This window comes from Zootermopsis nevadensis, unplaced genomic scaffold (genome assembly GCF_977971745.1).
Source record: "Zootermopsis nevadensis isolate Lab colony 2312 unplaced genomic scaffold, Znev_1.0 Znev_ptg000001l, whole genome shotgun sequence".
NCBI classification, from domain to species: domain Eukaryota; kingdom Metazoa; phylum Arthropoda; class Insecta; order Blattodea; family Termopsidae; genus Zootermopsis; species Zootermopsis nevadensis.
In genome coordinates this window covers 18,107,704-18,134,307 of record NW_028259133.1, presented here as the reverse complement: position 1 = coordinate 18,134,307, position 26,604 = coordinate 18,107,704, and the positions used below count along the sequence as shown (strand labels likewise).

The following is a 26,604-nucleotide window of genomic DNA, read 5'->3' as shown; positions in this document are numbered from 1 at the left end:
AATTTTGCTCAAATTTTTCAGTATTTTAGTAGACACTTTTTGGAATTATTTTTTCTCAGCAAGGCTGTTAATGTGTTACATTGTCAACTGTTTCAGGATTCCAGTGTTTGCATGTGAAATAGTTTAATTCTCTACCGTGATAAAATTTTCTGTATTATGCAATTTTGTATTGTGATCATAACTCTTAACAGGAAGTAACACCTTTGAAGCAGTAATTCCTTGGTCATTTAAGAAGGGAATATTTCTGTTATGAAAGTAATTAGGTAATTTAAGAGTACATCTTGATGCATTAATTGTTTTGTATTGGCATGAGTGTATATCATTCAGTATAATGTGTGATGAAATGTGATAATTTGTTTATAGATCATTTATGAATGGAGGTAATTTATTTGGGATGGTACATTTTTTGATGACAGAAGAATCTCAAATTTTGGGGGAATTTAATTTGTGTAGATATGAAAATTAAATTTGAAGATTATTTCATTTTGTGTGACGTTTTATCTTATAAGCAATCATTATCAAATTCAAGAGAGTTGAAAGCCATACCTATATACTACACTGAGTATGTTTTTTCTTATTTTTTTAATTTGTTAATATGAAGAGTCTGCAGTCACCACAAATAACTCTGAATGTACATGTTACTTGCAGTTCCTTTGTGATATTAAGCAGCAAATCACATTCTTTCTTGAGATAATTATAGTTGTAGCTTCTAAATATAACTCAATGCTGGATAAGGATGTGATAGAGACAATAATATAATGACCCTGAATTGCATTTTGTGCATTGGGCAGCAGTATTACATTTTACCATAACATTATCAGCAATTTTGGTGGGTTGGTAAAAGGATGTCAGCATCCAATTTCTTATTTCATCTTGTTAGTATGTCACTGTTGTGATGATAATTTCCCCTCTAGAATGGATGTTTTTCACACTTCTCCTTTGTCTCAAACTAGGGTACACATATTTTGACCCAAGATATATTGGCAACACAGTTTCTTTGGTCAGTGTTGTTTCTTAATGTCTATGTCGCCCGCATTTTGAATATGTGGAAAGTATGAATTAAAGAAGTGTTTTGTGTATGAATATCATTTCAGTGCAGTGAACTGGTGCTTAAAATGTCTTCGTTGGTGACGCTTCTATTTTCTGTGGCTCCCTGCAGCTTGTAGCTTCAACGTGCAGTTGTATAATAGCATCCGTATTTATGGTATCTGATGACATGTAACAGATTTACACACAAACAACACATAATATACCATTGCGTAATGATATGGTAGACTTAGTCTAACAATGAGAATGCAAACTTTTCTTTCTTTTTAATAATTTGTCTCAGTTCCCATTGAATCAGACTATTAATCAGATAACCTTCTTCTTAGAATATGAATGTACCTGATCACATATTCCAGCTTTCATTTCTTTTCCTTATTTTTAACCAGTTAAACAAGACAAAGTAGTGGTCATTCAGGACAGACTGGCACATTATGTTTCTTCATTACGATGTAAGAACATGGGGAGGTGTTAATTATGTTTCATTATTTGTGGTGATTAACTCTAACAAATTAGCTCTAAACCCTTTGACTACTGATTATTTCTTTTCTCACTGACTGTTTTGGAAAAAACATACAGATACTTGCAAAAGTATGTATAATTTACCTTAATTCATCTCATAAAAAAATTTAAAAATTGTGTAAAACTCGTGGGCAAAGCAGTGTGCTAGTCTGTACTGATCTGGGATGTCCAGGGCATCATGGTGAAAGGATTAATATCAACACTACAATTTTATATTTTATTATAATTCAGTTGTTTCTTTGGCAGAATTAAATATCATTTACATAATTATAATTTTGACAAAGTTGTTATCAGTACTATCCTGAAGTAAATAAAAATAAATGCAAGATAAGTTACCGTATTTTATATCAAAATGTAAATATTTGGGAATACTCTGTTTTGGGTTGAAATTTTATTGCCTTTTTAGTTTACTTAAAGTGAACTTTCTGAAATGGTAAATTTGAAATTCATATTTGAGGTATCTGACATTGTTTGCTGCCTTCTATATAACCTGCTTATTACTTGTAGATCAATGAATGGAGGTGAGCAAGTGTTTGATTATATTAATTTAAAATGCTGGGCATACTGATGTGGTTTTGAACCGCATTATTTCCATCATGAGAGTAGTGACTTTCTTTGTTATTGGATTAAAAAATTAATATGAAATTGTGTTTTTAAAGTGCTAAATTTACTTTACATTAATTTATGAAACTGAAATAAAATGGAAGTCCTACAGAGCAAACATATTTTACTGTAAATCCTTGTACCATTTAATATTGTTGCTTGCAGCAATATGACATTAATTTCTACTCTCACACATTGATCTGTGCTTTCAATTGGAAAAACAGAATCCAACCCAGCCAGTATTTTACAAATACCATGGATGGTGAATTATTATAAGAAATTAATTCTGCTAATATTCCAAGATGGTTTATGTGAGCACCAAAAAGGATCAACTAAAAAGTGTGACAAATGTTTAAAATCATCTTCCGTAGCTACAGTGGGATATATGTTTACTGCATTCTGTGTACTGTGAGTAGTAAGTCATATGGTTGAATAAGGGAGTCGGTATCTTCTAGCCATACTAATAGCAAATATGGTTATTAGTGTTGCCTGAGCAACCAAAGACCTCAGCTCTCTTGTTCATAGGAAGAGAGCAGGAAGTGTAATACCCTAATAGATATATATATGTAAATTGAGAACTAAAGAATAAGTGTGAACGTGAGATTTCACCTTCTCACCGCAAGTATGAAGTCGCCATCTTCTGGGATGTTGTGCTATGTAGTTTGGTAGATATTGAGTGATGTTTCAGAGTTCACTACTTCCATAACACCTTGATGATTATGGGAGTTAGCTCTGAAACATGTCATAGCTACCAGACTACACACCACATCATTCGGAAGATTGCTCTCATGAATGTGTATATGGCTGTTGTGAGAAATTTTATTTTTTAAAATGTGGAGCATGTATTCAGTTGAATGATAAAAATGTATTGCAGTATTTAGCGTATGTTTTTATGTGGCAGTAGTATTTTGTTACTTAGAATGGTCGGTCTTGTTCCTGAATGAATTCATCACAAAAATATTCAATGTCATGTTCTCAATTGCAACTTTCTTATAATTCTTTTGGCTACAGCTACCATTATAACACATAACAAATGTTTACACCATGATATGAACTGTACTGTTTTCTTCATAAAATTGGCACTACTCTCACAGCAAAAATGTTTTATAAATACTGAATATAAATATAAATCTTGTATATTTGAAGTTTTGTTTGTAGTAAATGTATCTATGAAGGTAGTTACAGAAAATCGAATATACAAATTGTGGAAATGGAATTTGGTAGTCTATTAATACTTACTAAGACTATAAAAAAATACACAGATTAGTCCACTGAATGTAACGGGTGGTCATAAATTTCCCAATTCAGTTCCTTTATTTTTGCTGTGTCACTGAACTGACATGGGGACGGGCGTTGTAAAGGTGAAAGAATTTCTTTTCTGTTGACGAGATGTAGACGTTTTTCTTTACGGCATTAGTTTACTCGGTCCAATTGTTGACATTAAACTTCTGAATTTATGGTTTTGTTTGGTTAGAAAACGCAAAAAAACTTTCCGTTCAACCTAATAGATAACCGGAAATTATATTCCACTGATTATGCATTGATTGTATAAATACTGTTTATGTAATCACAGATAAGAATTTATAGTGCCGTATGTTTTGTTTCGTAAGAAACCGACATGTTTATGGCAGTGTTCCAGATTTGAACTCGATTCTCAGATATCATCAAGTCCATCCCATCACAGACATCTGTTGACAGTTATCCGAAACTGAAAAATAGCAAAATAGCAGTGCAGTCTGGTGGCCAGTATGAAACTGCTTTGATCATAATGTTTGTAACTAGGTAAGGTCTGAAGTGGTAAAAGGAGTTTCTTGATTTCCTGGCTTAATTAGTGATGCAATGGTAGGTGCATATTGTAATTTACCTAATCATGTGATTACTTTATTAAGTAGGGCACAACTTCAAGTTTCTCTTTTAGAAGACATTGCAATCTGGATTAAATTACAACTATAATACTTTCTTATAAAGAATGGTATTTCAAATTTAATTGAGGTTAAGCTTCAGACTTTGGTATTCACTAGTCAGTTCTGGTGAATAATATAATATTTGCATATTAAATATACCTCATGAAGGTTATCGTATATAACCTTCATGAGGTTATCTTGTACTTACACTTTGGATATTTGAGTTTGCTTGAAATTTTTCTATGTTGTCTGGAGCAAATGACAAAAGTGAGAGAAAGAATTCACTGCTTAGTGGAAGAATATTAAATTTCTTATATAGTTCCCTGCTTGAGATTCTCCTAGTAGTACTTGCCATTATTCTAACAGTTTTCTTTTACAAGAAGTAAGTTTTTTGTTTTGTTTCCTGTTGAAGCTCAAGTATGAGAAATTTAATGTTGTTATTCCACATATCATACCTTTCTACTGAGCAAGAGAACTGAAACGTGTGTACAAGAATAAATTTGCCATCTCCGTGAGATAGTAAATAGGTTAAGTGAGACTGGCTTAAGTTGGGCGTGCCTCTGCCGAATTCTTTATCCTTGGACTTAAGATACTTTATACATTTTACCTGCCATTGCTTGTAGTGCGAGTGAAAGATGCAGGCTCATGTTATTTTAAAACTGTGTAGCTGCACAAATTTTCTCCGTACTGCTGTTACCATAATTTTCTTAGCTCCAAATATTTTCCTTCATGAACGTCTCAGCCAATCTCAGTAGGAACTTCTCACGGAAATGAGTATGTGATGACGGCTGTCTTCCGGATTGGAGCGCCGTGTGTCTGGTGGATGTTTACTCGCGTTTCAGATGTCCTTGTTGCCTCCAGTATTATAGCAGTGAGAGGGGGTATTACTTACCCTGATGATGGAGGCAGCAAGGACCTCTGAATTTTGGTAAACTCCTGTGTTGTTTCCTATGGTGTGTTAAAGCTTGGCTTATTTTGTAGTTTAATATCGATATATTGTTGGCCTTTGACTACTTGAGCTGACCAATCCAAGCAATTTACTTTTCCTGCGTGTATATAAAAATAATTTTAAAGTAATGATATTTGGTAGAAATCATAAAGCTCCTCATTATGCAGTTTTGTTCAACTTTCTCTTGAAGGGTTAGATGATTTTCAGTGTTTTCGTGTTTAATTATGTAGGCAGATGTTAACACTGTGAAAAAATGTTTTAATACGTACAGTACGGATTCTACTTTGTCTTTTATTGAATTTAAACTTTAGGGTTGTCCTGGGGAATTTGTTAATGGTTTTATGTAATGTATTCATGTCTGACATTATTTACCGTTAACTTTGATTGTGGAATATCCTTGAGGACTAAAGGCTATTGAAGCTGGATTTACAATTGTTTAGACGACTCATTCGTTTCCCTGTCTTTTATACTGCACATGAGACGCAGTTATTTCGTTTTCCATTGCGTATGTTGACGGAAATAGCCTTGGTAGATGAAGTAACTTTTCTTGTTTCCTGCTAACATTACTTTTCAATGACACAGAGTGACTTCTGAGGTTGTATTCGACACACAGCCTATTTAGGTCTTTTAATAGACAGTTTTTTTTAATTGTTTAAAGTATTTAATTACGATAGCTGCTTGGCATTTGCAGTAAATTTAACAATTAATTCTTAACCTGAAAGTGGACTGACTATATTTATTGCCGATAAGCTGGTTGAAGCTATCCGTACTGAGGATGTATTTTTCTTCTGTCTTCTAAGAAGGCGAATGTTTTTAAGTTTACACAGTGACAAGGTCACACAGAAGTAAACATTTATTCCAGTTTACGCAACATTAACTTCAAGGAAGGAAGAATTTACACAGCCTTCTGTGTTTTAGTTCTTAACGGTCATACGCTTTGGATTTTGCAGAAAGTTCTAAATCGCTGCCTTTGAAACGTTACGTAATACAACCATTCTCTCTTTCTGGTAAAATCTACACGTTCATAACTTTGCCAAATGCCAATAAGTAGTAGAAGATTGTTCTTGAACTAGGAATCGCTGTCATAATGGACGTTGTCCTCTTTTGCTGAAGAACGTGAGATAATCTAACATTACTTAAAGGATTAGGAGAGTAGTCTAGTCATATCGTAATGTATGAGGACTGCGCGTGTCTATAGGCACACTACTCAGGTAAGCTTTGTTTGAGGAAAGATTATTTAATGTCGGATTATATTAACAAAAGTGTTTGTTTATGTAACAGCGCTGACTCATTCATTTAAACAATGTATACCGTCGAGTAAGAACATACAGTGTGGTAGTAACTATTAAATTGCTCAGATATTTTGGAAAAAAAGTACGGAATTTCAGTAGATTTGCACGATGGAGATTTCAACTGAACGCGAGACTGAGGGAAACCACGATATACTTAAGAGAGCCTGTTTTGTGATTGAAATTCATTTTTGTTTCTAATATCTTACGAAAATAAGCAAAATACGTTGCCGCGGATAAAATAGATTTGCTGTTAGCTGTGCTATACCTTTCTGGGAAAATAAGCTGGGCGGAACATGTAGCATGCATGGGAGAAATGAAATCGCATACAGAATAAACTGTGGGAGACCTAGGCATAGATTGGAGAATACTATAAATACAGTTTTTAAATAAATATGAGTGTGTGGGGTTCCATAAAAGGCGGAAATTAATGGAAATTAGCTTCTGAGGAATGACTCAGCTTCATGGAGTTGGTTATTTCGCAGTGAACTTATTGGTAAAGCCGATGAATATAAATACAGAATAGTTTTAAATGCTATTAAATATTACCCATAATAGGAACTTAATACGAACAGTTGGTCGATTGTGTCTTCTATATTGTGGCGCTGGGTATTGTTATTACTAACATTCCGGAGGAACTGTCGTCTTTTTCATCAGGGTTAAACTCGAGGCTTAGGTTTTAGTGCCTGGAAGGTGAAAATATCTTGAGGATTTCACGTTCTGGAAATAATTCATTTTGTGACGACTCCAGTTTTTAATGCAAATTGTAAACAACATAATCTTATGAGATCATATAAGAAACAGTAGACAGCTTTCTATAAAACCTGCTGCATCTAGAATGAATGCATTACTTTTTTAACAATTATTTCGATACTCAGTACAACGTTTTAAACGTTGTTAAGTTATTTACAAAATAGCGGATTCTCTTCTGAATTGTGGTCACGATTTCCACCCAACTTTGAACTTAAATTTCACAAACCTGGACATGCAGAATAAAAATATATGATAATTATTCTGTTTAGATTACTGGTATCCTATTGCTACTTATGATAACTGAATTAGTGATGTACTATAAAGTAATGACACTACATTGAGTAATATGAGAAATGTCCAATTCGAAGTTTCAATATATGTTGTCCTATAGATGGGTCTACCAAGGCGTGAGGTTTGCTGTCCTGGAAAACAGTGCCATCTCTTCATTACATAGGCCTAGTATTATTTAAAAATAGGCGTGGATTACAAAAGTACCGCGTTAACATTGGGACCGCTGGTTCGAATCCAGCTTACATGCTTATGTATCAGCGTTTATCTGAACCCGAACATGTCTTAAGACATCATACGTGAAAGCTAAGGGAATAATTAGAAATTTGAGATTCGAATAGTGAAGCTGATGGTTTTAAGTTCACAGTCTGGTATCAGCCTCGCGTTGCTTCTTGAGTCACCTAGTAGCTACGCACACTGTAGGTCTGTAGAAAGAATTTGAGGTCCTCACATTCTCCATGTTCTTGATCATTTAATTGCAATTTCTGTTTCACCGTGCATCCAGATCTCTTTGCCTGCCACGAATGAGAAATCGTTCTGTCACGTTGTGGCGGCATTTGGACAAGAAATCCGTGTTGGGAGAGATGCCACTTCGGTGGCAGTCATCACAGATGGTGTCGCCCGCGGGTTGACAGGGGTGGGCTTCAAAGAGCCCCGGGCCACAGCGCGAGCAGACCCAACATGGCGTGTGGTAAGAATGATGCGGCGAATAAGTCCCTCCGCCACAAGGACTGCACTCCGTGTCGGTCTGCTCCGTGCACCGCTGGGACACGCCCCAACCTGGCGGACACTTGGAGCATCGCATCTTTCTATGACTGTGGCGCAGTCGGGGACGACCCCACACTTCCTGGACAGAAAAGACAACGGGAACATCACAAAACAGTAAGACCTCATTGTAGTTTTATCGATATATTCTTTACCTCTATCGATAAGTATTATACTAGAGCCAGGATTTCACGATCTCTAGCCCCGCCCGCGCGTGACGTAGCAAGCCCCAACACTGGCGTATGTAGCGCTGTGCAGTTACATGCTTTGTGGCAGTCTCATTGCATAACCAGTAGACTTTTGTGGTTTAGTGGCTGGTGATTGATTCACTCGCAAACAGAGAAAATGACAGTCAGTTGGACATTGATGTTTTGAGGCGGACAGCACTAAGCACTGGTTCGAGGGATCAACAAATCTTGGACACTAGTTCCGTTGTTATTTTAATGTAAATAAGTGAAATGGGACAAATTTTTTCCTGTGACTAGAGCTTGTTTTGTTTACGTATCGCACCGGTTTCCCGAAAGTCAACAAGATATTTCGCTTACCAAGAAACGAACTAGAGCTATAGTCCTAATAATACTACAGATGACAGTGATGGATGCAGCGTCACAAAACAACAGAAGAAAATAAACATTACAAACATGTGACTGATTTTTCATCATTAAATAACCCATACAATAGAGACATTTCTTGACATTCAAACTTTTTTTCTCTCTCCATATTTTACACACGCATGTCGTTCGGCATTTGTCTGCTCAGCCACATTCATTACAGGCACACGAAATCTTTCTTAAACATCGACAGAGTATAATTTTCTGTTACAAATGTCGGCAATTTATTTCAATTAGTGACGTCAGAAATGCGCTTTACATAAGGCGTTCTCGGTGTCAAAAGAATGTTCTTCATATACCAAATGACAAAGAATTACTTATGCTCAATCTACAAATATACCTTACGAACAGGAACGAGATGTTTCGTAAGCAAAATTCAGCGGCCATTTCTCACCTAAGCCTCTCCTGACTCACTACTAGATGGCTCTAGCAGACAAATCAGGATTGAGTAGAAATTGTGCAGAAGCAGTGGGCTTGTCTCTCACTACTCATAAATGCAAGCTTTAAAAAGACTAAGAAACCTCCCACATGGGACGACGCCATATGCAGTTGGAAATCCGTCATTCACTGAGCCAAAATAAAAATCGATAAGCTGAATTTAACCGTGGAAAAAAATACGCAAAAAACCCAATTAAAGTCAGAGGCTCGCATGATGATAAAGTATTCCGGAGCATAACGCTGACCACTAGTGATGAAAAGAATGCGTGGAGCTATACCTCCATTCTTCCGCGGTTTTATATTGCGAGTTGCGTAATCGAGCACCGTGGGGGGGGGGGGAACACATATATAGATATATATATATATATAGACCTTCTCGTAAGCCCTCGTTTCCGAAGACTGAAACGTTCGAACAGTTAATGATTTTTATGTTTTAAGAAATCTGTCGACCTGTGTAGTCAGTTGGTCGGCCACTCGGCTGGCTGACTCCTATGGCAGGCGAGAAGCAGCGAACCACAGTTCCGAAACTTGCTGTATCTTACGACCTGCCTACGGGCGACAGAATGGCAGCTAGGTTAATTTGGACAAGACACCGTGAGATGCACGTTGCATCCAGATAGGCTTCAACCGGGATTCGTGATTTTAATGGTCACAGAATACTCTTCTGTGACAGCTGTTTCAGGACTGTTCCCAGTATGTTATTCTATCGATCTGAATAAAAGTGTTTCAGACCCCAAACCCATAAAAATATTTAAAATATAATTTATTAATGCCAAAAATCATTATTAATGAAATTTAAAGGCATGTATGAAATATTAACATAACTTGTAATTATAATTTAATGCGACATTATTGTTATCAATAACTTAGATTCTTAGATAAAATTTCCATGCCTTGGGGATATATTTGCAAAAGAACTGTGCTAAATAATCAGTCATACGCAGTTTTGTAGACATTCCTCGTCTAATAAAGTATTCAGGCTATTTAAAAAAAAAGTTCTCATTCACGAGACACGATATTTAAAAATTCTAACTCTGTTACAAACACAAGAGACAACATCTACATACAACATCAAATAAAAATAACTTTCTGTCTTCTTGACTGTGTTTATATTATATCAATGCTGAAATCTTAAAAATAATGTGTTATTTTTAATCTCTCTGTAATGCCCCGCACGCCACTGGGCATGTGAGAGTCAGGGTAGTTTATAGGTCGTAAACCCAGTCCAGTGCATCAGATAAGAAGTCAGGCTGTCTTCCTCACACACCATAAGACTTGAACAATAGATAAACTTCACTACAAAGAGAGTATAAACCAGAGGGATAATTAATGTTGTCCTTAAACTTGCCTCTTCAGTCAACTTTTTGTCTTGCTTGCTACTTCGAATGTCGCGACATGTAACCGGGGGTTAGAGTTCGTGTGCTGTTCTAACCTTCTTTACCAAAGACACCTTGAAGATATACAGAGTGTCCCAAAGTCCGGCGTCTTTGATAAACTCGGATATTTGGCAAAATGGTATGCCAAATGAAAGTTCTCCTGTTGATTTGAACTTGCGGGACAATCTGTGGTGGTAATAATATTAAATTGTGTTCTGAAGGAAGGACTTGGTTCGGATCCCGACCGGGAACTGCGTGTATTTGATGAGATATTTTTTGTCCTCCAGGCTTATGATGGCGTGTAATTGTTTCTACGCTCTAATATATAATTAAAAGAAAAGTACTCTCAAATATAAATGCATATAAATACTCTAAAAATGGCCATAATATAAGATGTAATTAATACAAACGCTTTGCTAAATTTAATGACTTAAGCATTGTCACAAACCTTATCATCAAACGTTATTTTCTTGGATTTAGTGATTTTCGGATGCATAAAACATGTCAAACAACCTTGAATAAATAATGTATACAAATTTTAAAGTCAAAACATACGTAATATTTTCTATTACAGATTTATGTCGCTGTTTAAAGCTAAATAATTATGATGAGTTAAGCTAATGGAATGGAATTTGAAACTTCGAAAAATGACGAATTGTATATGAAATATACTGCAAACATTCATATTTTCATTTCAGTACATGCTGTCAACTTTATAATGAGTATTAACACTTTAACGCTGAGTGGTAAGAATATGTACCAGCTGCTTAAACAATCAGTAATTTGGCATTATTTATATAATGGGTTGAATATGATACTTGCTGTAAACAGCGTTTATATCCTTAAACACCATTAACCAGTTGATTTTCGTAATGGTGAAGCGTTGTGTTTTCTTAGCGGTACGGACTGAATTCTTAAATATTTTTAGGACGAGCTTCGGTTTCAAAGGGCTAAAGGAAGGGAATCCATCTTCTCTGTCAACCTGTGATTAATATTATAGTCCCCACTCCTCACGAATAAGTCTGTAACGTGAGATACTAACTTAATCAGCATAATTATCTTTGTTCCCTCTCTAATTTTTCTTTTTTACATTTGCTGATAACGAACTCTCGCTGAATTCCATGTGTATGTGGGGGGAGGGGAGTGTTGCCTATAATACTGTGGGAACCTCTGGGAGTTTGTATAACTAGACGGCCTTGTTATTCAAACGTTCTGAGGTTCCTAGCACTAATGAACTTCATTCTGTGTAAAATAATTAAATAATCTTTTTAAGTTCCGATTTTTTCACCGAGAGTCGAAAGAAACTAAAATTCTGTTATGCTTGTTCAGAGAAGAAAAATACGCCGTGTTCTTCTGTGACTCCGTAGTGCTTTGCCTTCTGTGATTACATTTCAGGTTAAATAACTACTGCTTTTAAAAACAGGACACTCCTCATTTCAGCCCTGACGATGGAGACAGTATGTCTGTCTGGAACGTTGCCACACAGCCTAATTATACATGATTTACCATATATTAGGCTGATCAAATCATGAAGGATGAGATGGACGGGGCATATAGCATGCATGAAAGCTGTGATAGGGTACTGTATATACGCTCATGTATTCGCATTGTTTTAATTCGTAAACCTGAAGGGAAGACACGTTTGTGAGACCTAGGGGTAAATGGAAGGAGAAAATTAAAATTGATATCAAGGAAATATGATGGAAGGACATAGACTGGATGCGTGAACATGGTCATGGAGCTTGGTTTTCGTAAATGGGTTTAACTAACTGAGCGATTCTCAGCTACTCAAGAAGGGCTGTGTTTTATGTTGTTAGTACCGAATATTATTCGTAATTGGAATGTTCAAGAAAACTTGTCAATATTCTGATAAACTGAAATTAACTACTCTTACTCGGAGAATCTACGGGCTGGATGATCGGGGTTCGATCCCCGACGGGTGCAGAGGATTTTTTCCTCTAGCCTCTGCGTCCAGACCGGCTCTGGGGCCCACCCAGCCTCCTCTACAATGGGTACCGGGGTCCTTTCCCGGGGGTAAAGCCGGCCGGGGCGTGATGCTGACCACTCACCCCCATCTAGTGCCGAGGTCAAGGAAGAGAGGAGCTATACCTCCACTCACCCCAAACGCCTACATGGCGTATAGTGAGACAAACTTTACCTTACTTTACTCGGAGAATGTCCGACTGCTGGGTTAGAGATGAAACCCATAACTTTGTAACAATATTATGGTGATAATCCAGAATGCTAAATTAATAGGTAAATTAATTATTTTCAACTATTCATGTCCGATTTAGCAAACCAGGCACTTTTGTTGTCTCAGCAACCCTGCGTCCGTGGGGCACAAAGCTGCTGTTTTGTGGGACGTGGGACGTGAAGTTATGGCTTTTATCGTACATACCAATCACAGGAAGTGGTTAGTTACCTCCACATTTTGGACCAGTTGGTCACTAAACTGTTTTCGTTTGGCAGCTGCTCTCTTATATAATAGTTAATTACAAACATAATGGAATGGTTAATGTTCGCACGCTTTGTCTTGGCTGCACCATATGAATGACAACTGTTATCACTGGAAAAAAAAAACTTTGAATTTTAACACTGTAACACGCAGTGATGTTTAAACCTTCCTTTTTCCTTCAAAATTTCCTTCGATCATTTGATGTGTTTTCTGTAAATCAGTACGAAGTGATAACCGATTTTTAAGATGCAGAATGTGATTTATTGTTTTTGTGTTTTAAAGAAAAGTAACTCTGTCTCTCTAACTGATACCTTGTGATCGTTGTTACCACACCAAGAAACAAAGGAAGTAAGCAAAGAAATACAGTACTTTTGCAGAAGAGATTTCGTAAAAATAAGAGGAAATAGGATGAGATAAGTAGTAAGTGAAGTTACATCAAGTAGCATTTGCTATTTTACTAGTGTAAAAAAATTTAATAATTACTGTTTGTGGCTCCTTTGTCTTCTTAAGGCAAAAAAGGCCATGTGTTTAAGCTGAAATTATCGTTCCACTGCATATGAAATTAATGTAGGTTTGAAGATTGGCTATTTCCGTGTTGTTGAACGACGTGTTAGCGTCAGTGTCAGTTATATAGCTAATTACGGGGTTACACGACGCACAACAGCTCTGGTATTAAACTGGGCTTTCGAGGAGGAAAATACAAACAAGTGGATTATCTGTCAGAAAATTACTATTCATTTGCTGTCACTTATGTTATGTTCCATTTAGACGTTTGGACTGCCTCATTAACCCTTTGAAGAACGAAGTTCATTCTAATAAGATTTAAGAATTCACTCCGTACCTCAAAGAAAACACTTCAACATCGAAAAGATAAACTTGTTAATAAGGTAGTATATTTGCGTCATATTGTGAATTAGGTTAATATTTTAATATTTTCCGTCAAATCACAATTTTAATAAGATAATAAAATATAAAATATTTAAAATATCATTTCACGTTTCTCATCGAATGATCGATTTACGTCTCAACGTTCCAATTTGTAAATCGATCATTCGATGAGGAACGTGAAATGATATTTTAAATATTTTATATTTTATTATCTTATTAAAATTGTGATTTGACGGAAAATATTAAAATATTAAAAAAATATTAAACTGGTTAATGCTGTTTTGGGTGAAATAATCGGTGTTTGTTCTGTGAATCATACGAAGACCCCCACTAACTAAATGAAAAGAAACCCCAAACAAAATTTCAATTAAAATAAAAAATTAACTGAAACAAAAATTTGGTGAAAAGTACAAATTATATGTTCAAAAAATTACTTCAGTATAGATGATTCGATAATGTCCATACGCTCGAGTTCGATCCGCGGAACTTCCCCGAACACGAGACCTTGAGACCACCGTGAAAGGGCGAATTCCCACAATACAGGATTCAGTTGACCCAGGTCATTTTTTCTGTTGAATTTCCTGTAGCACATAACAGGTATTGTATTTCCCCCTTCTCATTATATGCCCATATTTCGTCTGTCTACATAGGAAACTGCAATCATGATATGAAGAATGGAGAAGAAACGTGTGGATGTTAATAATCTTATCTACTGATTCTCGTCTCCATACTCATTCGTTCTGTCCGGTCTACCTTTGTTGTTTCTGTAACAGTAATTCTAATCTGTATATAGAAATGCTGGCGTTTAAAACAACGGTTCTTTATTCTCAAATTTCTAACATAACTCTGGATGCAAATAAGTAATAGCTAATTATGTGCCCTTAATGACTGTTAATATTTTATTGTCTTTACGAAACAGTGCTTATTATAACACCGGACAATAAAAACATGGCCTGAATATTTTAGCATTATATTAACACGGGTTGTTGACGTCACATTGACGTAGAATCTTGTCATGTATGCACTGTGCGGAAATTTGACGTCTTGTTTATTTCTGTGAAAGTTAATTGAAAATCCTAGACGATTGTGGGCGTTTGTCTGCTTCAGCAAATGCGATGGTTTATCTCAAGGGCTAATGGTGCACTGATAATTATAATAAAATAACTGATCGGAAAACACTCGTTAAATATGTGTACAGGCATGGGGAATATTAAACAAAACATCGCAAATATCTCTACAGTGTCACGTGTAAGATCGGAAATTCTCGAGTGATACGCTAACAACTAAAATCCAGACCATTCCAAATTCCCGACAACTTGGATTTCAATTAACGCTCTGAAGCCGGAGGACATCTTTAATAAATTTATAGATCTATTAAATTCGTCGTTAAGAATGAAAATCTAAAGTAGTAAACACGCTAAGTCATAAATATTATCCGTAAGATCCAAAATACTTTAACAGCATTGCCGTGACAACGATTATAACACACATACATAAATACCTTAAGGACTAAAATCCCTTAACAGCTAATGATATACCAACCAAGCCACCAGTACTTATTATTGATACAATCAGTTCTGCCTAAAAGAGAACACAAACGTCAATTGTTTAATATCATTTAAGGAGACAATTGCTATTTGTTCTGAGAATCACATGAAACTCATGAGTAGGTTACATTGTGGGAAAAAATACTGAATGTTAAATCAGGTGGTATATATAGTTACCACACTGCTTTAAAGGATTTAATCTGTAGTCTAAATTATTGTTGTAATTAAAATGCAAAGGGGGGCCAGTGCCCAACATATTCAACAGTGTAGTAGTGCGTGAAAAATGAGAAAGGAGCACCTGAGGATGGGCTAATCAGCCCGAAACATGTAAGACATCAAAAGTCGCCCACGTGACCATGTAAACGTTTGAAGAAACTCCTATATTTTTTTAGCTTTGCATCTTTTCTCCTGTTACTACCAAGTCTTCTACAATTAAACAATATTTTAATCGAAATTCCTTGTTTAAATTGTAAGTAGTAAACAGAGAGCGTGTTCTGTGCTGTACCTACATGTGGCAAACTGTACAAGAAATGGGTTTAAACTACCGCAGATGCAGGCTTCTTTGTTTATTTTTACTGTTAAGTGTTTGTGCAAATATAATGCGCAATGCGCACAGGATGTGGAAGTGGGAGTTTTTTTGTTAGAAAATGTTAGACAAAGTGCAATGTATGTCGATAAAAGTATCATCAGGCCATGGTTAAAGTAAAGTTCTCAGGTAATTATCAGACTGCTGCAATTAGCAGCGTTGTTTGCAGACACGTTTCTGCTAAGTATTGCGAGTCGCGGTGTCTAATGTTAAATGCTGTAAATGCAGACTCCTCGTCGTGAGTAATGGCATTTTCTGAAACAAATCTTTCTAATTGTTCTTATGACGAAAGAAAATCTTTGTAACCATTCATAATTTCCACGTAGCCCATACATGTCATGCTTAAAAATGTGCTGTCATGCACTTTTAAGTCTCGTACTAAAACTAGCTCTCGAAATTACGCCTTCTATTAAACTCTGTGTTTCGTTACTGTGTTCAGAAGAGACCGCAACCGGTCCGTATCCCGAGCCAGATTAATCCAGTCCTTAACAGCCAATCGTATTTCTCTAATATCCACTTTAATATTATCCTTCTACTTGCGTCTAAGTATTTAGAATGTAGATGTGAGAGAATTGGAAACTATGAGATGCTAATATTAAAATAGGTCTGTAAGAAGTAGAATGTGGAAGTCTGGACTGTAGTGAACTAATTATGGACAGGATCCTGTGGCTGGCTGTTGTGAATAAGCTAATGAACAATTTGGTTCGATAAACGGCGCGAGTTTCTTGACCATCAGAGCCACTGTAAGCTTCCCGACCATCTTGATATGTGCGAAATTCATGCTATAATGACACAAATCAAAACTCAAGTCATTCATCCAATTTACTTTACAAATTTGAGAAACAGAAATGCTAAAAGAGCCATACTCTTGTATAATCATCGATCCTACAAGGACTTCTCACTGTGCCAGATGCTCAGGAAGTTGGTAATTGAATTTCCTGTAATACTGACTCATATATTAAAAAGAAACGTTCTAATTAGTGTTGTTAAAATTAATTTCTGTGCCTTTATAACAATGCTGATGAATCCTTTCCTTGCTACCTGAATCTGATACTGCCTTAGGGGGCTCCCAAGCCTGTGTACGTTTTGGCTACACAGTGTACAGGTGAGGGAGGGGGGGGGGCACTGTATTACCTAGAAACAGCCCTATATTCCATGGCTACCAGCTGCCTTCCCTTGGTTATTGCGTCGCTGGAGGACTCCATTGCCACCTGTCGTAGACTTCTCCTAGTCTGCCTTTCACATCCAATCCTCTACCTCCACAAACACTCCATAAAGCTTTTCAATACTCGTACATCAAAGCTCTGTTTATATTTTTAGGAAGATGGCTGTCTTCTGGGTTGTAGCGCCTTGTAGTTTGGTAGGAGTTTACAGAAGAGACGTTTGTGTCCTCCATCGTCAGGGAACGTAGTTTTATATATTTTAATCTTTAGTTATTTAGACTGGGAAATTAAAGATCTCGAAGGAATAGTAGAAAGAATTTCCCATTGCGAATAACTTTCATCTGAAACATTTTTGGTCTCACGATTGCGTAACAAAATACGTTATAAAGTTGACTCTGGTGCTTAATTAAGCTTAACTCTCCTGCCCCATACGTTATGATAATTTGTAAATTAATATCTGTGGTTCTGTTAGGTTTGGGACTATAGTTTCGTTACTGCGATGAATAAACATGAAGACCACAGAGGTAGGAGAAACTGCATGGAACGCAGTTGGGAAGTATGATCATCCGGAAACGATCATCCGGTCCACTTTATTCCTATCGCACATAAATTTAACCAGCGAATGCTATTTATGGGAGTGTGGCAAGTGTTCGTATCTTCGATATTTCCGGTTCACGAGAGGGTGTGCCGTGTGAACAAACACAAGTCATGATCGTATGGACATCGAATTTTCTGGTTTTGGAACAGGTACGAATTGTTGTCATTGATAATTATGGGCGTACTATCAGGAATGTCAACAGTCCTTCAGTTCTGTTAGTAATTAATTCTTATAACGCAGTATTCGGTAGATTGATTGGCTCTTTACGTGATGGTTTATATTTAATGAAATCGTATTCTGTTGGCATATTTCCTGTTGTTGAAAGGAACACGATTAATTCGCTTGAAGGATTAAAATGTGAAGATGCAATTCACTTTTGTCTCTCAGATCAAAAGAATAATATGGGTTGATATAGGATTTAAGACTTTCGCGGCGATTACAATCAATAAAATCTTCTCGGTCAAACAGTCGCGTTAAATGGTTACCGTAGTAAACCGACGTTTCGGTAACAAACTCTTTCCCCATCTTCAGGGTTCTATTGTGACTCCGAGGATCCAGTCACATCAGAACTCTGAAGATGTTGACAGAGTTTGTTCCCGAAACGTCAGATTACTACGGTAAACGGCGCTGGAAGTTATACACTATGCATATGTATGGTGTCCAGAGTTACCAGTGAAGGGGGATTGTGCAGGCGGAGAGATTTTTTTTTTTAGAAAATATAAGCAGAGGAAGTGGAAACCAGGAAGGCATGAAGGACGAACATTCTGTGGTGTCCACTATCTATCCAATTATTATTACTATCATAATAGTGGAATGAAAAAAAGTGGAATCGTTCTGTAGCTAAATTAATGCTTTTGTTGAAGACAGAAAGAGACGGAATGAGAATTACTCGTTACAAAAAAGACCGAACAAATTGACAAAAGATATTTGGGAAGGGTGTTGTATCATTATCACAAAAAAGGCTATTTAAACTGAATGAAGTTTTTGTTAAAGAACAGTGCTTGTAGAAGTGTCAAAACTAACAAGCATTAACATTAAAATGTTGTCCTTTTCTATTTGAGTAGCAGAACGAGTTGCAAAATTGCGTTCGCCACCCAATCCGTGAAATCTCTGAAGCGGATCCTTGTCAGTTTCCTATGGCGATGTTTCAAAAAAGGGTGGAGATGAACAGTGCGAGCTGTTTTCGACTAAAGAAATTATATTCCGGTAGAACGTGCTGTGTAGTTTCCTCCTAAAGTCATGGAACGTTTATATTTATTCCAAGAATAAATATAAGACGGCGACATAATACATTAAAGGCTTTTCTGGGAATCAAACGTGTCCCTACGGAATCCCATTCATACCTTCACGGCTGTCACCCGAGAAGACTTAATTCCTCGAGGACAAATGTTAAGAATGAGTCAGTCTTTAAATGTCACATATTTAAATGGATAATGTACCATTGATTGAAGAGATACACAGTAATGTATTTATATAATCAACTGTGGTTAGTTTTCTGGTTTGTTGATTATCATTTGCTGCTGTTAAGAAAATTTGGTCCTTATAGGATAATATTTATATATGTGTGTTGTCATTACCGATATCAAGATATGGTGATTATTTGCTGTTGAAGATATTTTGGGATTTATGGGATAATATTAAAATGTTGCCATGATCGAACTGCTGATGGAGGCAGTAAGTACCTCGACATTTTTTTGTAAACTTCTACGCAGCATCTTAGAAGACATGTTCGTAACAAATATCTTTTGTTAAGTTATAATTTACGATAATTAAGGTGTGAACGATACATATGCAAGTCGCGTCAGCTAACAATGCGTTATAAAAGATGAAAGTCACACTCTCGTAGTGCAAAATAAGCGAGCAACTTTGCTTGTTCAGCTGAATTTACATTTCGCTTACAAGTTAACAGAACAGCTCTCCCCGCACGACTCCTCAGTCAAGTTAATGCACTTTCCGACAGACAACAGACGAAACGTGAAATTAAAATAAGTATGCAGGTGAGCAGATTTACTGAAGATTGCATTCAAGGCCATTGTTCGTTGTGCATTAAGCCACATTTTCCTTTTCCTTTCTTTTTTTACTTCGCTTAGTTACAATGCAAATCTGTTTTGCTCTACGTAGGAAAGGAAAGTTCATTAACTCACTAAGGTCATGTATATTTCTAGCATTCGTAAATCACGTCCTAACAGCTTTCAAAAGTTATATTGAAAGATTAATGAAACAGTAGGAAAGTGAAACATCTCGTTAATGAGTATTTTTTGACAAAATATGTGACCATGTTTTATTAGTAGGCTTAATTTAGTAGCATTTATAACAAACTGCCTTGGAGTTTGAATAAATTGTAGTCATTTATTCCTGCAAGTCGATAAGAAAAGTCAGTTGTTGCTCCAGGCGTGGAGAAAGTTGAAAACCCCTGAATAAGTGACCATCTACTTTAAGAAAAGGAGGTTAAATATTTTAAATTCTAAACATTATTTTAAAATGGACGTAATATCCACAAAAGATGTTAATAGTAAATGAATAAATATTAAAGAACTGTATAATCAGTGATCATGGCTACAGATAATTTAATTTTTTTATTATCTGAAGCGTTTGAAGGCAGGGATGAAATTTCCGGTGACTGCCAATAAAAAAATTAAAATTTCATGAGCTAGCCTCGCGTCATTTTATTTATTAATAGTAATTAGTAATCGACAGTAATTTTAGACACAACCCCACAATTTGTTTCGCAACAAATAGATTAATTTCTTTATTAGTTTTGTAGATTGTCTTAGAAAAGATTATTATTACATCGACATTATATTCGAATAAAATTATCACGCCTTGTGTTATTCAGAGTGTCAAATCCCTCAGGATTTAGTCAAGATTTTTTTGCAAGACCAATATGTCTATCCTCGAGGACTGCCTCGCAGCTGGCTTTGAATCTGGCACAGTTGTTGCGTAATAAGAAAACAGTACTTTGGTTTTAAATGCCAAACTGTTGCGTGATCACAAAATGAACACAGAAAGTCTAAGAGATAGAAGTTAATAGCACAGTTTTCTGGGAAAGACAAGAATGCGACACAATACAAAGAACAGACGAAGAATAATATTAGTTATCATGTCATGTAATTCAAGTACCTGGAGCAGTAAAGTACAGATGACGAGGAGGAGGGCAGTAGATGCCCATCTGAAGATCCCATTGGGCCCAGGGGACATGTCTTTTCTTCTTTGACACAGCTGTTCTGGCCTACGATGCGCCTTCAGTAAGCAGATTCAATCGAATCTCCACGATGCATGTTCTATTGTCCACACTTGAAAGCAAATATTCAGCTCTGGCACACGCCCTGCAGCCAGTGTTCAAAGTTTACGGTGCACTTCTTTGTAAGAAGACAACTTTAGCAAAGTAACTTACAGGTGGATGATTAGAGTTTATTTTTTAATCACCTTCTCGGAGAATGTAATCCGTTCTTAAACAGCGTATTTGTTTATCACACAGTACATATGACTCAAGTCATTAATAATTGAGATTTTAAGCATTTTTTTTTGTAAAAATATAAGATAAAATCTGTACCCTTATTATACGATTATTCAAAAATTGCTCTCCTACGTTAGTCCAAACCAGATGTAAGACATATTTGCCCCCCAAACAGTAGAATTAAAGTAATCTTGAAGCTTATTAAAGTTTTAATCATAATATTTTCGATGATAATCAAGAAATGGAATAAAAACAGAAATGCAGCGTAATTTCATGTTGAGTTCCAAGCCGTTATTAAATACGTAAATCTTCAAGGATTCAGTTTCAAATACTTTAGCATTTTCTTTTATAGTCACATGCGCGCGTAGTTTTAAAGAATATTATATTACCCAGCATTTAAGGCCTCCGTGATTGAAGTTTTTTTCCACCTTAATTGCAAACTGTATTACAGAATATATTTAATGTTTTCTTTTATGGTTTATAACAAAACAGTTCTAATGGGCGTGGTTGTGAGTCACTGGATATAATTTCACCGAAATTTGTTAAAAATTATTTGATGAAGTTAAGATATAATTTCACGCTATAATTTCGCAATGTAACCAGCAGCACATTCGGTCTTTGTGTATAAGAGTCTGTTAACAAAAACGTTTCATTACAAATACGAGTGCATTCATGACCATGATAATGTTTGACCTCCCACAGAATAATTCACTGCAAAACCAAGGGCGACGTTGCTGTGTTACCTTTGCTAACGTCACAAACACAAACGTAGTCCATCAGCACTTGTTAATGCACCGCTCACTCAGCTGAATGCCACAAACAAAGTTTAGTCTCGTACTGAAAATGTAGTCAGAAAAAATGTGGTTATTAGATGACTCTTCATTTGAAACCTTCACTGAGTTCATGCTTGTTATTCTGATATATTACGATATATCTTGTCACTCAAACTGAAGGATGCATTGAATATAACTTCACTGACCTTGAAGAACATCGTTTTAATTTCCCACTTTGTATATGAAATTAATTTTTGGCGAGTGAAATTTGAAATCTGATACATCTCACAGAGGCAGTACTTTGGATTTATATTTCATAGTTCTGTAATCAAGTTATGATTGTCAGCATCTTTGTAGCAGATACAAGCATGATTTGACGGAACACGAGATTGGCAATAGACCTTGGTGATTGTTATAACACCTACGCGTTATGTCTGCACGAATTATTCATCATCCATTATCAGCACACACATCACGATACATTGTGCATATAATGAATATACGTTAGTTGAATAGCAATTGTCAATAGTGCAACATATTTAAGTCTTATTATTATGATATTACTCTTATACACAGTTCTGATTTCTTATGGTCTGCATTATTCTGGTTAGACATGACGAATTGAGGTCATGCTTGTCTGATATCATCACTTGTACGATCAGAGACTCACTCTTAATATTTTATGTAGTTGATTTCTGTAGAATTATTTTATGGTGACCAAAATTACATCACAGATAACAGTCATAGTTGATAAGCACAGATTATTATTAAGTAGTCAGTAACAAATGAACACTGAGTAATTTAATAATCTTGGTATCTTCTTAGATAGGTACTTACGATAAACTACACTTCATTCTAATAACAAGTTTAAAATTAATTTTGTTGTCGAAATCTCAATCACTGGAATAAAAACGTTGTCGCTGTCTGTGTAAATTAAATAACGATTCTAAGCACATGAACACCGCGTGTCGTTCTTTGGAACACTTCCTGTGCAGAGCGGATGGCTGGCAAATGAGCGTTGTGTAGAACTGGGTGTTGACAACCTGAGAGCAGGAGTGTGTGTGTGTGTAGTGGGTGGAAGTGGATAGCCAGGTAGACCTCGCTGCATCACACAAGCCTGTACTCCCTCCTTCTTGCCTTTGCTGTTGTACTGGGATCGGTTTTCGGACTGAAAGACAGAAAGGAGGGGACTGGGTAGGAGACAGGTAAATTGTTATGATGGGCTGTCAAAAGATCTGGGAAACTTGGACCCTTGAGGGTCCCCTCACATTTGAAACCATGACAACTCCACACTTCCTTACCTGGATGTGGGAAAACGTAGCAGATCATATTAGTTTCTCTGTATTTTCATACTTCAAATTATATTTTTTTCTGACTTCCAGGACAGACTTTTTTTTTCCTGACTGTAGACTGCACAACTCATATGATCAGAATATGAATTAAAAATAAATGTAGCTTCTGGTTCGTTCAACAGCCTATCCAGAGCCAGATGAATCCTGTACGCAATCTGCTTCTCTGTTTCATAACATCCCCTCGTTCGTGTCGTGTGCTCCGCCCCATTATTGTTATCAAAAACTGAAACATTACACGGTGTTACGACCAAGAAAATCGTAATCTCGACTCCGACTCTCATGAAAACCTCAAACCTTTAGTTTATATTTTTCCCTTAATATGAGAGACCAACACGCCACGGTGATCTAGTGGTTAGAACGCTTATAATCCTGGGGTCTCGGGTTCGATTCCCGGCGGTGACCGAATTTATAACTTGTGTTGGGCAAGGCCGTGGTCTAGGCAACACCGAGTTTTCCTCCGGGGGCTTCCCCGGTTTCTCCGTGGCATCCCAACAATTATTCCATTCACACACAGAAGAAGGTAATGGCAAACCACTTCTGGATCATCTGCCAAGAACGTATATGAACAGGTCCCAGTCCGAGAAAAGGATGGAAGGATCCTGTTCATATGGACCTGTCGTCAGACAGAACACTAAATAATAATAATAATAATATGAGAGACCAGAACATTTTAATCTTTACGTTTCTGAAAAGCGGAGTGGAAGACAGAAACATTAGTGTCGAAGCGACTTCCCAGATCTTTAATTTCTGTTTGTGTCTGTACGCCAAATAGAACTGGTTAAGCTGGGGTCATTTTGAGAACGTGTCTGTGAGGGTTGTTTGACTACACTGGTGATGTAACTTCATTTCGTTCAATTTTCTTCACAGTGAGAGACAAAGGGCGTCTGCGACTTAGCTGTTGTAGGAACTGAACGGTTCAAGAACGTGATCGTAGAAAGGTCTGGGGTCATTGGGTTCCTCTGGGCTTGTGCGTGGGTTCTCGGCATTGGAAGGAAAAAGACGTTTCGTGAGTGACTAGCACTGCTTCAGGCCACCAAACGATCTTTTACACAATAAATATTTCTGAAGCAATAGGGCTATGAAAATTGTGGCAATCCGCTGCATACGATGTTGTATGGGCAGCTGTCTCCGGCTGATTCATATTCCGGAAGTTGTGGGTAGTGCTATACGTATTATGTTCATTTTACTGCAGTTGGAAAATTACTATTTTATTGCTATGGAATTTTTTTTTTCGTTTTATTTTAGTCACTGAACATTACGTGTCAAATTTTAAGCCACTGGATGCATTTTAAATTCCTCTCATCAGAAACAGGCCTACCAACCTAGCGCTTATACAAACTTCTGTGGTGGAAGCGACTCAGAGACCACTTAATGTTAGACCCAGGAGTTTTGTGTGGAATATGCGATAGTAATAAGCAATGTAATGTTGTTTATCTCACACATACACACGCACTCACGCAATATAATTACGTAAAGTAACTTTTTATTCTAGAGTGAGGCTCTGCGCTTTTATAAACTCATTTCACATGTATGATTTCCGGTTTCACGGTAATGTTGATTTTATTAGCCCTGAAGATGGGAGAAATATATCCCTCCGAAAAGTTTGTACATATCGAAAGACTGTACGGCGCATCAGCCCAGAAGGCCAACATTTACATAATTTAGCCAGATCACTCAGCTTCATTTGCTTTGATTCTGTAACTTATCTTTATTAAACAGACTCCGCTGTTACGATAATGAATTCTCATTTTAGTGACTCTCACAGAAACAATTTTAAGCAATGGTTGCAAGGAGTAAGGTTTTGTATTTGCTGTGATGTGGTCGCTCTGTTATTCCTCACCACCACGCTGCACCTGCCGGAAAGGATGGTTCTTTATAAGGCCATCGCCTATTATAATATGGGTAATATTAGATGTTGTATTACCGGTTCATCATTTTTATACGACGTTCCCGTAGTTTCTGCGTTTAACCCTTGGAAGCCCAGTGGTAGCTATTTGAACCACCTGCTTTAACAATCAGTAACTCTACATTTTGTGTTTATAGGTTACGTATGAATCTCAGAATAAACAACGATTATTCCCTTATACAGCGTTAACCGGTTGATCTTTGTAATGTTGAAGTGATGTGTTTTCTTTGCGGTGCGGACTAAATTGTTAAATGTTATTTAAACGAGCTTTGGCTTCGAAAGTTTGTGTTGCTTCTTCAAAGTTCGTTCGTACCCGTATCTGTAATCTGAAGTGTGTTTCAAATTCTACAAATACACTATTAGAAAAAAATATATAGATTCAAAGGTACGTATTGTAATTTGATATAGGATTTGAGACTTTCGCGGCGAGTACAATGAATAAAATATTCTCGGGCAATCAGCCGCGTTAAATGGTTACCGTAGTAAACCGACGTTTCGGGAACAAACTCTGTCCCCATCTTCAGGGTTCTGATGTGACTGGATCCTCGGAAGTCGCAGGCGACTAGTGATTTGGTACTGCCTACACCCTTAATTTCCTGACAAAACTCAACACTGGCTTTGACCTTTAGCTTTCCCCAAACCACCGAAAGCAAATTATATTCATAATGAAACTGGCTTTTGTTATATTCTAGAAAGCTTTCTTACTAATTGTGTAGTGTATTTATTATTTAAGTTCATGGTACTGTATATCAGGCCTGCCTGTCAAGATATGTTCGAAACAGCTTAAGATAACGAAGATGGTTGTCTTCTGGGTCTTAGAGCCGTGTAGTCTGATAGAAGTTTACCGACGTTTCAGAGGTCCTTGCAACCTCAATCATCTGGCGATGATTTCCTCTGCTAGACAGACTACATGACGCTTCAACTCAGAAGCCACGAGTTCCTCCAATCCTAGCCTAAGATAACATTTTTGCAGAAAACTAATTTCTTACTCAGAAGGGAAACGATTAGACATACCTCCACCATTCGGACGAAACAAAACAGAAGGATCAATAGCGTAATTGAAAATTAAAGTAACAGAATCATGTTCATTCCATAGACTGGAAATTAATTGTGCTGTGTGACATTAGTATTAATCCTTCGTTCTAGCTAAATATTTGAGACTTCTTTTTCTTCTGTTGGTTTAACTTACATTTCGAAGTCGGCGTCTCAGCATTAGGCGTAACGACGCTTGGCGTTTCCTAATTTTGTGTCGACTGGCATCCCAAGGCACCTCTACTCGAAATGTGGTGATTTTTCCGCTGTTGGCCTTGAGATGTGGTGTCAGTCTTCCAACCTCA

At 36.7% G+C, this 26,604-nt stretch overlaps 2 protein-coding genes and 1 long non-coding RNA gene across 4 annotated transcripts in view; 1 reads left to right on the top strand and 2 right to left on the bottom strand.

The window, feature by feature from the left end:
• Window positions 1-629: 629 nt before the first annotated feature.
• Window positions 630-5,098, bottom strand: LOC110830533 (uncharacterized). Its single transcript, XR_002543267.2, has 3 exons — window positions 4,681-5,098; window positions 3,409-3,877; window positions 630-1,208 (listed from the first exon to the last, which is right to left on the bottom strand). It is a non-coding gene; the product is annotated as an uncharacterized LOC110830533 (long non-coding RNA).
• A 1,947-nt stretch (window positions 5,099-7,045) lies between these two features.
• On the bottom strand, window positions 7,046-26,567 carry LOC147875241 (uncharacterized). Of its 2 annotated transcripts, none has more exons than XM_087345262.1 (2): window positions 26,457-26,567; window positions 7,046-8,199 (listed from the first exon to the last, which is right to left on the bottom strand). In XM_087345262.1, the coding sequence occupies exons 1-2, from the start codon at window positions 26,478-26,480 to the stop codon at window positions 7,843-7,845; spliced, it is 381 nt and encodes a 126-aa protein (XP_087201388.1). In that variant the 5' UTR covers window positions 26,481-26,567; the 3' UTR covers window positions 7,046-7,842. The 2 variants fall into 2 exon arrangements, with proteins under 2 accessions (XP_087201388.1, XP_087201382.1); XM_087345256.1 differs by lacking the exon at window positions 26,457-26,567 and adding an exon at window positions 20,900-23,165.
• The window catches only part of LOC110830529 (uncharacterized), a 30,980-nt gene continuing 12,470 nt past the window's right edge, over window positions 8,095-26,604 (top strand). The window contains exon 1 of the mRNA XM_022065565.2: window positions 8,095-8,234. The gene's annotated coding sequence lies outside the window, so the exon portion shown is untranslated. The remainder of the gene's footprint in view (window positions 8,235-26,604) is intronic.

Coding starts and splice junctions, on each gene's coding strand:
- LOC147875241 (XM_087345256.1), bottom strand. CDS start 20,977: ATGTCCCCTGGGCCCAATGGGATCTTCAGATGGGCATCTACTGCCCTC. Junction 8,200..20,899: donor TCTGTACTTTACTGCTCCAG/GTACTTGAATTA, acceptor TTTTCTGTCCAG/GAAGTGTGGGGTCGTCCCCG.